General features: G+C 45.4%; 1 protein-coding gene across 4 annotated transcripts in view; it reads right to left on the bottom strand.

The window, feature by feature from the left end:
* Window positions 1-15,828, bottom strand: part of SANBR (SANT and BTB domain regulator of CSR) — a 61,981-nt gene that overhangs the window by 14,241 nt on the left and 31,912 nt on the right. For 3 of the 4 annotated variants that reach the window (XM_040427459.1, XM_040427458.1, XM_040427460.1), the window contains exons 12-15: window positions 13,375-13,498; window positions 9,855-9,992; window positions 7,411-7,544; window positions 7,222-7,321 (exon numbers count right to left, since the gene is read on the bottom strand). In XM_040427459.1, coding sequence (XP_040283393.1) covers window positions 7,222-7,321; window positions 7,411-7,544; window positions 9,855-9,992; window positions 13,375-13,498 — 496 coding nt within the window. Of the gene's footprint in view, window positions 1-4,493; window positions 4,527-7,221; window positions 7,322-7,410; window positions 7,545-9,854; window positions 9,993-13,374; window positions 13,499-15,828 lie in introns of all 4 variants that reach the window. The other variant, XM_040427461.1, reaches the window with a different exon arrangement.

Raw genomic sequence — 15,828 nt, 5'->3', positions numbered from 1 at the left:
CGAACCGTTCCAGGGATTGAACGGTGATTCGGACGCTGTCCTCGGCCTGTGGAAGAGACGGAGCTTTTATCAAGATGTCGTCTAGGTATGGTAACAAAGAGATGCCCCTGGTGCGAAGAAGCGCCATGAGAGGCGCCAAAATCTTTGTAAAAACCCGAGGGGCGGTCGCCAACCCAAAAGTTAGGGCGACGAACTGGTAATGACGCCCCCCTATGGCAAAGCGCAGAAAACGATGGTGGGACTCTGCAATAGGGACGTGCAAGTAGGCGTCTTGAATGTCCACAGACGCGAGAAATTCTCCTGGACTCAGAGAAGCAATAACAGAGCGAAGGGACTCCATGCGAAACTTGTTGAGAAGTTTTAGATCCAAGATTGGACGTACTGACCCCTCCTTCTTTGGAACAACGAACAGGTTTGAGTAAAAACCTGTCCCTTGCTCTTCTGGGGGAACGGGGGAAATTACACCACGGTCCAGAAGAGAGGAGACCGCAAAAAAGAGGTCCGAGGCCTTGGCCGGATCCCCCGGAACGCGAGAAGGGAAAAAACGTTCCGGCGGACTGGACGCGAACTCCAACTTGTAACCGGACGTCACCACTTCCAGAGCCCAGGCGTCCAGAACGTGAGCCCTCCAAACCTGTTGAAAGGAGAGCAGGCGGCCCCCCACCACGAGGGGTGGGGGCACCCCTTCATGCGGAGGGTTGCTTGGGAGCAGGAGGACAGGCTGACTGCGCCCGAGGCCGCCAAGAGGGCTGGGGCTTGAAGAAAGGCTTCTTGCGGGAGTCCTGGGATCCCCCTGCCGATGAGGACGACGGCGTCCTGGCAGTGGAGAAGCGACGAAAGGACTGGCCCTGGAAACCTGAAGGCCGAGACCGAAAGGGACGCTTGGTCCTGGGCTGAGGTAGATGAGTGCTCTTGCCCCCAGTTGCGGCTGAAATAAATTCATCTAGTTGAGCTCCAAAGAGCCTGGACCCTTCAAAGGGAAGGTTAGCGAGGGAACGCTTGGATGAGGCATCAGCATCCCACACCTTCAACCAGACCTCTCTGCGCTGAATGACCGAGAGGGCCGAAATACGGGCAAAGAGGGAGCCGATGTCCATTGAAGCCTCACAGAGATATTTAGAAGCTTGAGACATCTGGATGATAAAATCCAGAGTATCTGCAGAGGCGTCCTGCTCTGACAGATCCTGGTGGTGGCGCTGCAACCACGTCGTAAGGGCTCTGGCGACCCAAGCTGACGCGAAGGCCGGTCGCAGGGAAGCGCCCGCCAGGGAGAAGATAGCCTCGGAAAGTGAATCCAAACGTCTGTCCACCGCATCCTGCAGAGAGGAACCGTCTAGGACGGGAAGGGCCGTGTTCTTGGCTAACCTGGCCACCGGAGGATCTACCTTAGGGGAAGAAGTCCACTTTTCCACTGTGTCAGCTGGAAAAGGATAAAGCGTATCCATACGCTTGGCGGCCGAAAATTTTTGATTAGGACGATCCCAAGCTTTTGATATGACCGCAGTGAATTCCTCATGAATAGGGAACACAGCGGACTCCTGCTTTTTGGGTGGAAAAAGGGAGAACTCCCGACTAGTGGAGGGAGGAGAATCCCCTTGTATATTAAAAGTGTCAAGGACAGCTGCCACCAACTCGGTTACCATGGTGGAAAGCTTAGGCAGGGGTTCCCGCTCCGTGACTTCGTCCGATCCGGACAATTCCCCTTCGGATTTGCGCTCCCTGAGAGGGGGAGAGTCAACCGGGCATGCCTCAAGGCGAGGGGGAGAAGCGGAGTCATCTGAGGAGGAATGCTGCCGCTCACGCTGCCTTTTAGAAGTCAGACGCCCTCTGTGAGAGTCACTGAGAGGAGATGGAGTGGTGGGTGCCACTGGGGTAGTAGCCGCCATGCGCTCCATGAAGGACATGGCTGCCTTGGCAACTAAGGCCAGATCAGCTGCCGCATTAGACATGGCGGAGGCCCAGGCGGGTACCGCTGGTTCCGCAGGGGCAGAGGGAGGATCGGGCTGAGCAAGAGAAGGAGGCTGATCCTGTCTAGGAGCAGGGCATGAGTCACAGGAACCAGTGACAGAAAAAGGCCTAAGGCATATCTTACATGACTCCAGTGGAGCCTGAGAGGAAGCCTTGGAAGGCTTAGGGGCCCCAGGTTTAGGCATGATGGATTCCAATGTAAACAGATTTCCTACCAGTTTGCTGCAATTCCTACCACCCAGGCAACAGTAGAAGTCTCCGGTCACCGAGAACTGAGGAGCTGCACGGCCGCAATCCAGCAGAGTCTCCGGCGTAAGGAGAGACAGAGCGGGACGCCGAAGCTCCGCCCCCTAGAACGCGTCATAGCGGCGCGAAATAAGCGCGCGCGCGATTCAAACTACACCCCTTCGCCTGGTACGGCGCAGCGGGGGTTAAGGAATGAAGGAGCGGACCGGCGGGGAGCTGCAGAGAGCGCAGCGGCCGCAGTCTAAAAAAATAGTAATAACCATATGCAGAGGCGTCCTGTCTCTGCCGATATCAAGTTGCCGTTTAAGCTGTAGGCAGGTAGGAAAAGATAAGGAATCATCAGCCCTACCCAGAAGGCCCCCTCCCCTAGGAAAAAATGCCCCCAGCAAGTCCTTTTCTAGCTCACCCAGGCGGCCACAGAGCGCCAGACAGACGACATGAAGAGAGGGGGGAGGGGAGAGAGAGGAGGGAGATTGAAGCAGGCAATACTTATCTGCTCAGCCTGCTCCCTCGATGTCCAGACCAGCAGGGATTCACCTCTTCAGACATCTGACTCCAAAGGAGGGCAGTGCTCTGGGGAGGGTAGGCAGCAGGTGTCCCAGCAGCTGGTGGGATGCCAGAGCTTACATGTCGAGCCTGGATCCACTTTTCTTCTGTGGGGGAATGGGAGGTAGCCAGGAATTACCTTCAGAAGACCGTGGCAGACACTCCACAGGGGCCAGGAAAGCGCAATGCTGACCTGCGTCCCCATCTGAAAACAGAAAATAACAAACAGGAGAAGAGTAAGAGTCAACCTCCTTGAACGGACACTAAGCAAAGACTGAAGTTCTCCTGGAGGTGCCTGGGGGTATAGCCCGAGGAGGAGGAGCTTCTTTTTTTGCATAGTGTCCCTCCTAGTAATATCTCTAAGCTATACCCATGGTCTGTGTCCCCCAATGGAATGAACGAGAAATGGCAAAATATCACTGAAAGGGGCTTAGAATTACTAGTACAAGGTTAACTCCACTAGATGCAGGTTACAAGCTTGCATTTTTTAACCAAGATAGAAACTAATATATCATGTTTTTCATTTTTGCAGACTGCAGCCCGACCTTGTGATAGGGTGTCGGTGCTTGTGCAATGACAAACAGCCTGTTAGCATAATGCACAACATGTGTGAGTGGCACCTTACAAAAGCCTTATTTGTGTGTATTTAGAGTACTAATGTCAGGATTTTACCTGGCCATGATCCATTGCTTGGCTGTTTTAGTATAGTTGCTATGCTGACCAGCCAAGACCTGGCCTATCTGTGAGCCTGGATGACAAGCCAATCGGGGTTCAAGCTTAGTGTTCAACCCAGGGCTAGGCTATTTAAGACTGGCATTTGCTGCTTGTCTTTGCCCGTGATATTCTTCCTGGCATCTGTTGTGTTGCTTGTCTGTTGGACCTTCCTGTGTACTGGCTTGTCTCTGGATTAACCTTTGTCTACTGTTGTGGCATCTACTGTCTTTCCTGATGAACTAACTTTGGCTTGTCTCTCGATTAACACCTACTTTACTGATTTGGCTCCCAATGAAATTTCTGGCTTAGACTCTGGCTTGTACTTCTCTCCTGCTACTCCTTGGCATCTGATAGGTCTGCTACTTGTGAGCTCACACAGTTTTTCTGCTGCCGTACTCCACAGAAATAGCCTGACTGTGTCCCTAATAACCAAGTCCAACTGGCTTGCTGCATGCTCTGATTAACACCTAGGGGTAGCCTTAGATTTCATATCTGGAGTGCTGAAGGAAGATGGGTAGCTGATTTAGAGTTTGCTGGTGGTGGTCCAACCAGGTGACCCCCTATTCTTTCTCATCTCTGTCTCTTTACAACTAAATACCCAACACAACACCTTTATGGATGGAAGGCGTGTAAGATAATGGTCATCAGTGTTTTTCATCTGTGTAGTCTCTGGACTGATCTCCACTATCTGCTTTTACCGTTTCTTCCACCAGTGGTGGAAGGAACTAAATCTCTCCTTGCTGTCAGATTAATGGTTTGATATATTGTAAGGAATCTCATAGTCCGACTGAATATTACAACTGTAAGAAGAAGCTTAAGCCATATAGCTCACCTTCCCAGCATTTTCAGAGAGGAACAATCCTGGCTGAAAAGATGGCCACATTTGAGCAGTCACAGGAAATTTAATGGGATGCATTGACGTCACTAAGCAAATCATAAGTTAGCAGCAATTGCAAAAAGCAAAGTGTGGGCAACGTAACCTTTCAAAGAAAAGATTGATATTTTCCTTTTCTACTTACCAGCTGCAGACTGAAGTTTTTTAATGAAAGAAACTAACCCACCAAGCAGCAAAGAACAAGAAAGACATGAAAGAAAACACAGAGAGGTGACAGGTATCAAAGAATAGCACTAGACACATAAGTGACCTTCCTGTAGTTTTTAATACAAAGCAAAATATCCAGATTTCCAGAAATATAATTAAAGGGGTGTCAGCTTTTTACAATAAATTTATATTAGATAGGTCCCGCCAAAATAAGTCGGTGTCCCACTGCTTAGTTTACTGTGACAGTTGTGGCCGTGTAGGCTGGCTGCATGCTCTCTTGCGTACTGGCTGCAGGCTTTCCCCTGTGTATGCTGGGTGCTTGGGGCTGTGTGCTGGCTGCGGTGTCTTGTGTGAACTATGCCAGTGAATGTGTGTACTCCCCTTGTCTGCATCTCTGTGCAGTTCTTGTCACTGTTGCTGTGCAGGCTGGCTGCAGGCGCTCTCGCATACTAGCTGTAGGCTGACACCTGTGTATGCTGGTTGCTTGGGACTGCATGCTGGCTGCGGTATTGTGTGTGAACTGTGGCCTGTGTTTGTGGCTTCCATGTCTGCATCTCTGTGGCTCCTGTCTCTGGTGCCGTGCAGGCTGGCTGCATGCACTTTGTACATTGGCTGTGGGTGTTCCCATGTATGCTGGTTCTGTGATGCATGCTCGCTGCGGCCTTGTGTGTGAACAGGGTCTGTATATGGATGCATTTGTTTGTAACACAGTGCAGTTCTGTCTCTCCTTGTTGTATAGGCTGGCTGCCTGTAGCCTCGTACTGGCTTATCAAGTACCCTCATTATGCAGCTTTATCTATCTGTGAGCTGTGGGGTTTGGGGTCAGATTGTCGTGTGCCTTGCTGGGTGTAGCCCCTTGCTGCTGACCCAGGGGGTTTTGCCATCTGCCCTTCTGTGTGGTGTCGCCTGGTAAAGCATACTGTCACATGCCGGAGGACCAGAGCAGACCTCCGGGACATCTTGCAAACAGGATACAGGCAAGATTCAGACCAGGGACCAACAGAGTACTCTATTACACATGTACTCTGTTGGTCCCTGGTCTGAATCTTGCCTGTGTCTTGTTTGCAAGACGTCCTGGAGGTCTGCTCTGGTCCTCCGGCATGTGACACCACTAAGCCTAACAATAGGCACCACTTCTTGGTCTGTTCAGATCACTTTACTGCAGTTATATGGATTAGGATTCGAAACCAGACAAACTACAGATGCAAAATCGAAGGGCAACTGACAAATGTTAGCCAAGGAGGACAGCAGAGAACAATGGAGATTTCTCAAAAATAAAGTAATAAACTACTGTCCAATATTAATGCTGACTTTAAAGAGAACTTGTCACCTCTCCTGACTTGTCTGTTTTAGTAAATACGTGTGTTCCCCTTGAAACAACAACTCTAGAGCATCTTTTCTTATGACTGTCTTGTAACGTTCCTCTGTTACTATTTCTAGAAATTAAGGAACACATTGCCAACTGTACAGTCTGACACTGGGAGCTCTGATTGGACAGTGTGAGAGTGTAAAGTGACACACGCCACGTCCACCAATAATATCTAGATGTCAATTTATTTATAAATTTGTAACAGGAGTAATATATAATTATTATATTATGGGGAAAAATATTTACCTAAAACAATGTCAGGAGAGTAGACCAGTCATCTTTATAGGGTCACGGAGCTTTCACAAAACCTTTGATATGTCATAGAGACATATCAGAGGTTTTATTTAGAGATGAGCGAATTTCCTCTCATGCATAACGGAAACGGGACGGATCCGGGACGGATCTTAAGGCATTCCGTTATACATTCCGTCATAGAATTGCGTTATGGTCTGTTGTAATGTAATCCATAACGCAATTCACCTTTTTCTAGTAAACGAAGCGTGAACAAATTACATAACCTGAAATTCGCTCATCTCTAGTTTTGATCATGGGGGATCTGAGTACTAAGACCCCCACCGATTGCTAGAACAAGATGAGAGAAGCGCCCGTATAGTTCACTTTCTCTCCTCGCTGTAAGGGAGGATGAAGGACAGACTCAATAGAAAGTCTAAGTCTGTCTTGATTCTGTCTCCTACAGTGATAAGAGAAGGTGCTGTGCTATGCAAGTGCTTCTCTCTTCTTGTTCTAGAAATTGGTGGGGGTCTCAGCACTTAGACCCCCATGATTAGAACCTTTGATATGTCGCTATGACATATTAAAGGTTTTGTGAAAGCTCAGACACTCACATTAGGGGCCACATTCAGCCCCTCTTCCTACCTCATTGCTGTTCTTTTGCACATTCTGTTAAAGGGGTTTTTGTGATTTTATTTTTTAACCGATGACCTATCCAGAGCTATCTGATTGTTGGGTGCGACAACTGGGACCCCAACTGATTAGCAGTAGCGCCGCAGCCTTCTCTCAGCTCACCAAGCACTGCGCCGTACATTGTATAGCAGCTGCTTAGTATCGCTTCAATGGGGCTGAGCTGCACCTAGGCCATGTGACAGATGAACGTGTTGTCACTGGCCTAGGGAAAGCTAAAAATAAAAAACTGTGGCTCTACTGCGAGCTTACTCAAACAGCTGATTGGCAGGGATCCCAGGTGTCGGACCCCCACTGACCAGATTCTGATGAGCTAAAAGTCTTGGAAAACCCCTTGAAATTTTGCTAATTTTTCATGTGTGCAAGTTTAGATTTTCTGACATACAATAAGTGTCAAAGAGTGGCAGAGACTCACAGCGTTCATCTCCCCGGTCTTCTGCCCACATGCAGCGCTCGGTTCTAGCTGGACATCACATTCTACAGTTTTATCTTGACTTAGACTAATCCCAGAATCCCTGTGTAGAAGCAGAACACTGTAGTATTAGTCACGCTCCTCAAACAGGTTGGACAGTTTGTGATAATATATCAGTACCAAATTGCTTACCCATTCAAGTCTTTAGAAAAAGGGACAACTATAATATCCCTTCTTTGTAAGAGGTCACTTAGTAAGTTCATAGACGGACTCTTTGGTGCATCTCTTCCAGGTAAACCAATAATGTGGTCTCGGACTTTACAGCCCTGGTAAGCAAAAAAGCTAAATTTTAATGACATTTTCAGCTTTATCACAAAAATAATTGCCAACATTGTAAAATAATTCCTAAAGACCCAGTTATGTGGTCAACGTATCTGTCCTACAATATCCAATTTCCCTTTGTGGGCCATTTCATATTATTACCTTCATCATGAATTGAACACTAAATTTGCTTGCCTATGACATAATAAAACTGCCAGGTTCTAAAAAAGGTCTAGATTCTTAAAGGGTAACTGTCATTATTTTTTTTATTTGCTAGTTTATTAGAGCTAGGCATGTATACCTGAGTTAGTCTGTCAATGATTGTCAAAAGATCTGCAATTACCTTATAATAACAGCTTTCATCAAATGTCCTCTGTCCCTTTCAACTGCTCCCTTAAAAGACCGTTGCTATGGCTTGTCTGTCTCCGGCTAGGAAGACAGGAAGACAGAGGGTCAGTCCTTCACACTGCATGCCTGCATTAGGCTTCACAGTGAGGAGGCATGTCTCTCAGTAATCTGATTGGCTGGCAGGAAGCTGCTGGCTACACCAAGTGTGTATGGGAAGTGAGGGAAAGCAGTTTTGGCCTCAGAGAACTGGCAGAGGAGACATCTTGAGAAGGTCCTCATATTGTAAATGTTTAAACAGCTGTAACTCAGGGAAAAACTCAAGGAAAACAGTGGTAAGTGAAGAAACTAAAGATTGCTTTATGCATAATGCTGCTACAGCAGTAACATATGCTAAAATAGATTTTTTTTGCAAACTGAATAGGAACGAAGAACCGTATTACCAGGAGCAAATTGACATAGATATATATATATATATATATATATATATATATATATATATCTATCATTGATTGGTTCACCAGAAATTCCTATATAGGCAGGGAACATGTCATCAGAAAATGACTTATTGTTTAAATCATATTTTTATGGAAATTTGGGTGATGTTTATTTTTAATTTTTCATGCCAATATCTATATTTAAACAAAAGCCATAAAGTCCTGCACTTTTCACATAGGACACTAAGCCTAATAATAGGCTCCAATTCTTGGTCTGTACAGATCACTTTACTGCAGTTATCTGCTTATAATTACAGACAGAATTAGAATGACAGACATCACTTCTATATAGATAACACAGGATCCACCATTCAAAGTAGATGATATCATAGCCTATCTACTCCCTCCTGACTTCTGTACAGGTCACAAAGCATGTCTAGAAAACTCCCCTTCTGTCCATTGTGTCTATGGCCCATGGTGGCTGCTGTAAAGCATCTCTCTAAATGCTGTTAATGACAACATGTCCCATGTTCATATGTGCCCGCATTGCTGAGATGAAATGATGTTTTAATACATGAAAATGAGCCTCTAGGAACAATGGAGGTGTTGCCATTACACCTAGAGGTTCTACTTTCTCTGCAACTGCCGCGCCCTGCCAATCAAAGTGCAGAGGGTGTGGGAGTTGCAGAAAATGCAGAACCTCTAGGTGTAATGGTAACGCCCCCGTTGCTCCCAGAGGCTCATTTGCATATATTAAAACATAATTTTTCTCAGTAATGTGGGCACATATAGACATGGGACCAACACAGATGCCTTCAACTGCCAAGCGCACATGTAACAGGTCAGCCAGTGTCATAGGTACAAATCTGCTGACAGATGCCCTTTAACCTTTCCACTTTTCTTGACAGTTTTGAAAAGAGTTTAAAAAAAGGAGGCCGAACTGCCGTGGTGTGCCGGAGCTCCGCCCCGTCCCCATTATAGTCAATGGGGACGGAGCGACGGTCCGGCGAAATAGCAGAAGGACAGATCCGACAGGGTGAACAGCCTGTCGGATCCGTCCTGCCGCTAGTATGAAAGTACCCTAAGCTAGCCCTGATGTGGTACAAGGAAGAATAAACTATCTATGGGTGCATTTACACGACCGTATCTATTTTGCTGTCTGCAAATCGCTGATCCGGTATATGTGCATCCCACACTTTTTGCAGGCCCCATTGAAAAAAATGCCTATTGTTGCCCGCCAAACGGACAAGTTCTATCATTTGTGCCGCACAAATCCAGACGGCACACAGATGACATCTGTGTGCTGTACGCATTTTCATCAGCGCCATAGAAATGAATGGATGCTTGTGCGATCTGCAAAAAATGTAGATCGGATGCGGACCAAAAATACGGTTACGCGAATGCCCCCTTATTTGCCTTGGGAGGCATCATTTTTGCTATTGCCACATCGGCTAATTCTGATAGGCTGTTCTGACACAGGTATACATTGCATCATCATGGTGAGCACACATTGCACTTATCAGTAACTCTAACCTTTGGAAGCTGTGCAGGATCAAATCTCAGGACTTTTTGGTTACAGCAGGGATAGACTCCAGCGCCAGGAGAATCGAGTGGATACAATGCCGGCTCAGGATGATACTGACAATGGGACAACTCATTCAGCAGGAACGTCTGATAATGAGATGAATAATTCATAGCAAGATATTCCACGATATATTGTGCAACCTCCTAAAACCACTCATAAAATACTATAAAGTAAGGTAAAAAAAAAAAGGTTACATAAGAAACGTAACAGATCTGAGTTTAGTTTAGGGATGAGGACCCTTCACGTGAGCTGGGAGCTTGCACATTTTGCCCAAAATAAAAACTAAGGCTAGGTTCACATCTGGTGGGTAGGTTCCAGCATGAGTCTCGATCGCAGATTCTGCCCAAAAAAAATTAAAAAAGCCTGAAATACTGCATGCAGCGGTATTTTGTCTGGTATAGTGGCGGTATTCATTTTGGAAACCCAACGCACACTATTATATTGAATAGGATCTGTTGGGTGCTGGCTTTGTCCGGCATGTGCTGGATCGGGTGATTCTATTGATATGAAAAAACATAACACTTACATACAGTACAATTCTCCATACACTGGCAAAGCTATGTCTTAAAGGGGTTGTCCAGCCTAGTAGCATAATACCCGTATGGTCCAAATGTGTGCCCCACAAACAAAAAATAAAAAATCTACTCACCTGTCCAAGGTCCAGCCGTGCCCACTCATAGACCTCAGCAGTCACATCTGCTTGAATGGTATGTCACTGCTGTGATGTATCGTGGATATGACCACAGGTGAGAGGGCTTTAATAAAATGTTTGTCAGCTCCTAAGCAGAACAACCCCTTTAACAAAGAGTACACTTACGACATAAAGTTGTGGGTGATGTCTAGGCTGGGATATTTAAATTAATTAAAGGCATTCCTTCATGTTGCACTTTCTGGTGTAACAGGCTAAGGTCCCACTGACCCACTGTCCCAAGTGACTTACAGGTTTTCCTATAGAACAATGCATAACGACAGTCAAGGGAGACCAATCAATAAATTACGGGTTAGAGCTCATTCAGACAACCGTATCCGTTTTTTTGCGGTCTGCAAATTGTAGATTCGCAAAACACGGATACCGGCCCTGTGCGTTCCGCATTTTGTGGAACGGAATGGCCAGCCCTATGATAGAAATGACTATTCTTGTCCGCAATTGTTCTATCTTTTTTGTGGTGCCTCAGTACGGAAGTACTGATGTGGGCAGGCACATGGTGTGCTGTCCGCATCTTTTGCGGCCCCATTAAAATTGCGGGTCGGATGCGGACACAAACATTCGGACGTCTGAATGCTAAATCTTTTTAAATAGATCAATCTTCTCAGATTTTCTGACTCCATAATATTTTGCTTATCAATAGGGCAGCAAGAGATGAACTGTGTGCTCTGGGCCTTGATGAACACCTCTACAGGCTGTTATCTTCTGCTCCTGTGTATCACCAGACCATTAAAAATTAAAACAACACTCCTGAATGCCGGCCACATGCACAGACCATCAGACAGTTCCTGTAAATCTATACTTGGGATCTTTTTTTTGGATGCACGACTAGCAGGCAATCTAGGCCTCTGGAGAGATCGAACTGTGTGGGATGGCAGAACTTCATTTAGGCGATCTCAAAAAAAAAAAAAAAAAAAAAAAAAAAAAAATTATATATATATATATATATATATATATATATATATATATATATATATATTTATATTTATACAGTGGATATAAAAAGTCTACACACCCCTGTTAAAATGTCAGGTTTCTGTGATGTAAAAAAATGAGACAAAGATAAATCATTTCAGAACTTTTTCCACCTTTAATGTGACCTATAAACTGTACCACTTAATTGAAAAACAAACTGAAAGCTAGCTGCTCTAGTTGGTCTTTCCTGAAATTTTCTGGCAAGACAAAAGCCTTTTCTTACGAAGAAAAACATCCAAGCCAGGCTACATTTTGCAAAAACACATCTGAAGTCTCCCAAAAGCATGTGGAAAAAGGTGCTATGGTCTTATGAAACCAAGGTTGAACTTTTTGGCCATAATTCCAAAAGATATGTTTGGCGCAAAAACAACACTGCACATCACCAAAAGAACACCATACCCACAGTGAAGCATGGTGGTGGCAGCATCATGCCAAGGGGCTGTTTTTCTTCAGCTGGAACTGGGGCCTTAGTTAAACTACAGGGAATTATGAACAGTTCCAAATACCAGTCAATAATGGCACAAAACCTTCAGGCTTCTGTTAGAAAGCTGAACATGAAGAGGAACTCCATCTTTCAGCATGACAACGACCCAAAGCATACATTCAAATCAACAAAAGAATGGCTTCACCAGAAGAAGATTAAAGTTTTGGAATGGCCCAGCAAGAGACCAGACCTGAATCCGATTGAAAATCTGTGGGGTGATCTGAAGAGGGCTGTGCACAGGAGATGCCCTCAAAATCTGACAGATTTGGAGTGTTTTTGCAAAGAAGAGTGGGCAAATCTTGCCAAGTCAAAATGTGCCATGCTGATAAGACTCATACCCAAAAAGACTGAGTGCTGTAATAAAATCAAAAGGTGCTTCAACAAAGTATTATTTTAAGGTTATTTAATTTTTATATTTTTTCTTCCCTCTACCTAAAAGATTTCAGTTTGTTTTTCAATTGAGTTGTACAGTTTATAGGTCACATTAAAGGTGGAAAAAGTTCTGAAATGATTTATCTTTGTCTCATTTTTTTACATCACAGAAATCTGACATTTTAACAGGGGTGTGTAGACTTTTTATATCCACTGTATATACCGTGTATGCCGATGAACTGGTGTCAAAAAGTGGCAAAGTTTGGCACAGGCCATGGCTGCACATAGATAGGGATTTACAGCCCTGCTCACAACGTTTCCAAAAAGTGGGTGGTGCAGGGGGCGGCTACATTTATTATAATCTATGCCAGGAAACTGGCATGGACCTGCACAGAGGCACCACAATTATTAAGCTACACGCTGGTCTTAATAAATGTACCCACAGTCTTTTGTGTGCAAAGAAGAACATGGCACTTCAAATATACATATATACACATACGGGGACATTTATCAAAACGGTGCAAAGGAAAACTGCCTTAGTTGACCATAGAAACCAATCAGCTTGATCCTGTCATTTTCCAAAGAAACTCTGAAAAATAAGAGGTGGAATCTGATTGGTTGCTATGAGCAACTAAGCCAGTTTTCCTTTGCAGCTTTTTGATAAATCTCCCCCACAGACTGAGGGTGCATTCACATGACCTAGGTATTCTGCGTTCGGCAAAAAATACGGATGACGTCCGTGTTGCATCCATTTTTTTGGCGAACCCATTGTAACAATGCCTCTAAGACATGTTCTATATTTTTGGCGGAGATGTGGAAGGGACATCAGGATCAGGAGAGCGAATGGGGCCTTATGTGTGATGTCCTGTGAAAGTCCAACAGTATAGAACCAACAAAAGGATGGACCACTCCCTGACATATTAACACTTACCTGCTTACATCTGGAGCAGTTAAGCCAATTTATAGTGCCCCATAAACGCCAATAAACGTCTTGCCAAGACTTCATCTCCTCAAATAAACTTGTCAGGTATTCATGAACATCCCAAGTTTTGTCCCTGTAAATTCCATGTAAACCAAATAAAGCATTTAGGACATGGGGACCAAAACGATGGCATTAATTATAGGGCAACTATGTCGCCTATATGTAGGATCGTGAAATATTGCAGTAGATAGAAAGTATACCTAAAAAGATTTTCCATGACTTTAATACTGATGACCTATCTTCTGGATAGGTCATTAATGTCTGATCGGTGGAGGTCCGACACTCAGACCCCCACCGATCAGCTGTTTGAGAAGCCACCAGCGCTGTACATAGTATAGCAGCTGTGTTTGGTATCTCGCTCAGCCCCATTCACTTCTATGGGGCTAAGGCTACTGCGAGCACCGGTGCCTTCTCAAACAGCTGATCAGCAGGGGTCCCGGGTATCAGACCCCCACCAATCAGATACTGATGACCTATCCAGAGGAAAAGTCATCAGTATTAAAGTCTCAGAAAACCCCTTTAAAGTTGCTGTGGATTCAGTAGATATACATTATTAGAGAATTGACCACCCCAATATCGCTGTATTCTGATCATGTGTGCCCTCTCAACTCTCACACTGCCTAGACAACAGGATGCTGCTAATCATGTGACCTTTCCTCTGCTCCAATCAACTTCCCCTATTGAAATTCATGGAGGGAGTGACCAGGAGCCTAAAGGACCCTTTAGGGCTCTTTCACACGAGCGGTTGCCGTGCGTGGAATCCGCTGCGTGAAAGAGAGCCAAGCCCCGTTCCGGACAGCAGAGACACGGAGCATTGACATGATCGATAATGCTCTTTGCATCTCTGTGACTTTTTTTTACTACAAAATCACAGAGAGGTAAAGTTGTCACTGTGATTTTGTAGTAAAAAGATCACAGAGAGGCAAAGAGCATTATCACTCATGTTAATGCTCCGTGTCTCTGCTGTCCGGAGCGGGGCTTGGCTCTCTTTCACGCAGCGGATTCCACGCAACCGCTCGTGTGAAAGAGCCCTTAAAGGGGTCGAGAGTCCGCCAGATAATCGGGCGTTCTTAGTAATGCTTGTTGGCGATTATCTGGTGGTGTAAAGGTGCTGCCAATTACATGATTAATGAGCGAAGCGCTCATCCTTCCGGTAATTGGATTGTTTGTGTAGGCACCTAAATCACTGTTTGCTGGCAGGAGATCGTGCTGTCTAAACACACTCTGCTACAGGCAAACGAGTCTCTATGGGGAAAAGCGATGGCATTAGCGATCGCTCCTCCCCATACTGTGGAGGAGATCACTGCATGTAATTGTAGCGGTTTCCTTCAATGACGAGCAGGCGATTGCCGGTTCCTTCCCGTCAATCGCCTGCTAAATTGTCCCGAGTAAAGGGACCTTTAAGCAAGCAACTAGAGAATCATGAGAGCTGTAGTTCTGAGCACAATGGGACCGCCGCTGCAACAGAACTCTACAACAGTGCCATGAGGAAGAGGAAGAAAAGTAAAGTTGGCTTCATGCCCTTATACACTATATGGACAAAAGTTTTGGACCCCTCCATATTACACCTGCAGGAACGTCTATCGATCCCATTGTACATCCATAAGCAGTAATAGGGACTTGGTCCGCCTTTTGCAGCTAAAACAGCTTCCACTCTTCTGGGAAGGCTTTCTACAAGATTTTGGAGTGTGCCTGGGATCATTTTTGCCCATTTATCCAGGAGAGCATTTGTAAGATCAGACACTGATCAATCTCCGTTCTACATTATCCTAAAGGTGTTGGATGGGGGTTTTTGGTCAGGGATCGGTGTGGGCCAGCCAAGTTTCTGCACACCAAACTCATCCAACCATGCCTATATGGACCTCACTTTGGGCACTGGGGCGCAGTCATGCTGAGATAGAAAAGAGCCTTCCTGAAGCATACAACTGTCCAAAATGTCTGGTTTTTTGTCACTATCATTGTCTTTTGGATCATTCTTATTAGTATGCCCTTCTCTCCAGATATTTTGGTACTCCTAGGTCCATGATGTCATGTTAGTTTACAACATAGGGGCCTATGTGCATATGTTTATATGTACTGACACCATTTTTGTGCGATACCATTATATGTATTTATACCAGCTGGAAATCGCCTGTCTACTGTAGCTATCTCCCACTATACAACCACGTTTTTTTGGAATCGCTTAACCTGTGCAATTTGTGGTTTAATTTCTTCTTTGACGTAGCACAGGGGAAAATCTTTTGGTGTTAAAAGCCCTACATTTTAGAATGGACAGAGCTGTGCTGCAAAGCTACTGCAGAACAGCTGATCAGCAGGGGGTGCGGGGTGTCGGACCCCCGCCAGCCAGATACTGATAGCCTATCTTTAGAATAGGCCATTGTTCTAAAAGTACAGGAAAATGAG

Source organism: Bufo bufo, chromosome 4 (genome assembly GCF_905171765.1).
Source record: "Bufo bufo chromosome 4, aBufBuf1.1, whole genome shotgun sequence".
Taxonomy (NCBI): domain Eukaryota; kingdom Metazoa; phylum Chordata; class Amphibia; order Anura; family Bufonidae; genus Bufo; species Bufo bufo.
This window is presented reverse-complemented; position numbering and strand designations above follow the sequence as displayed.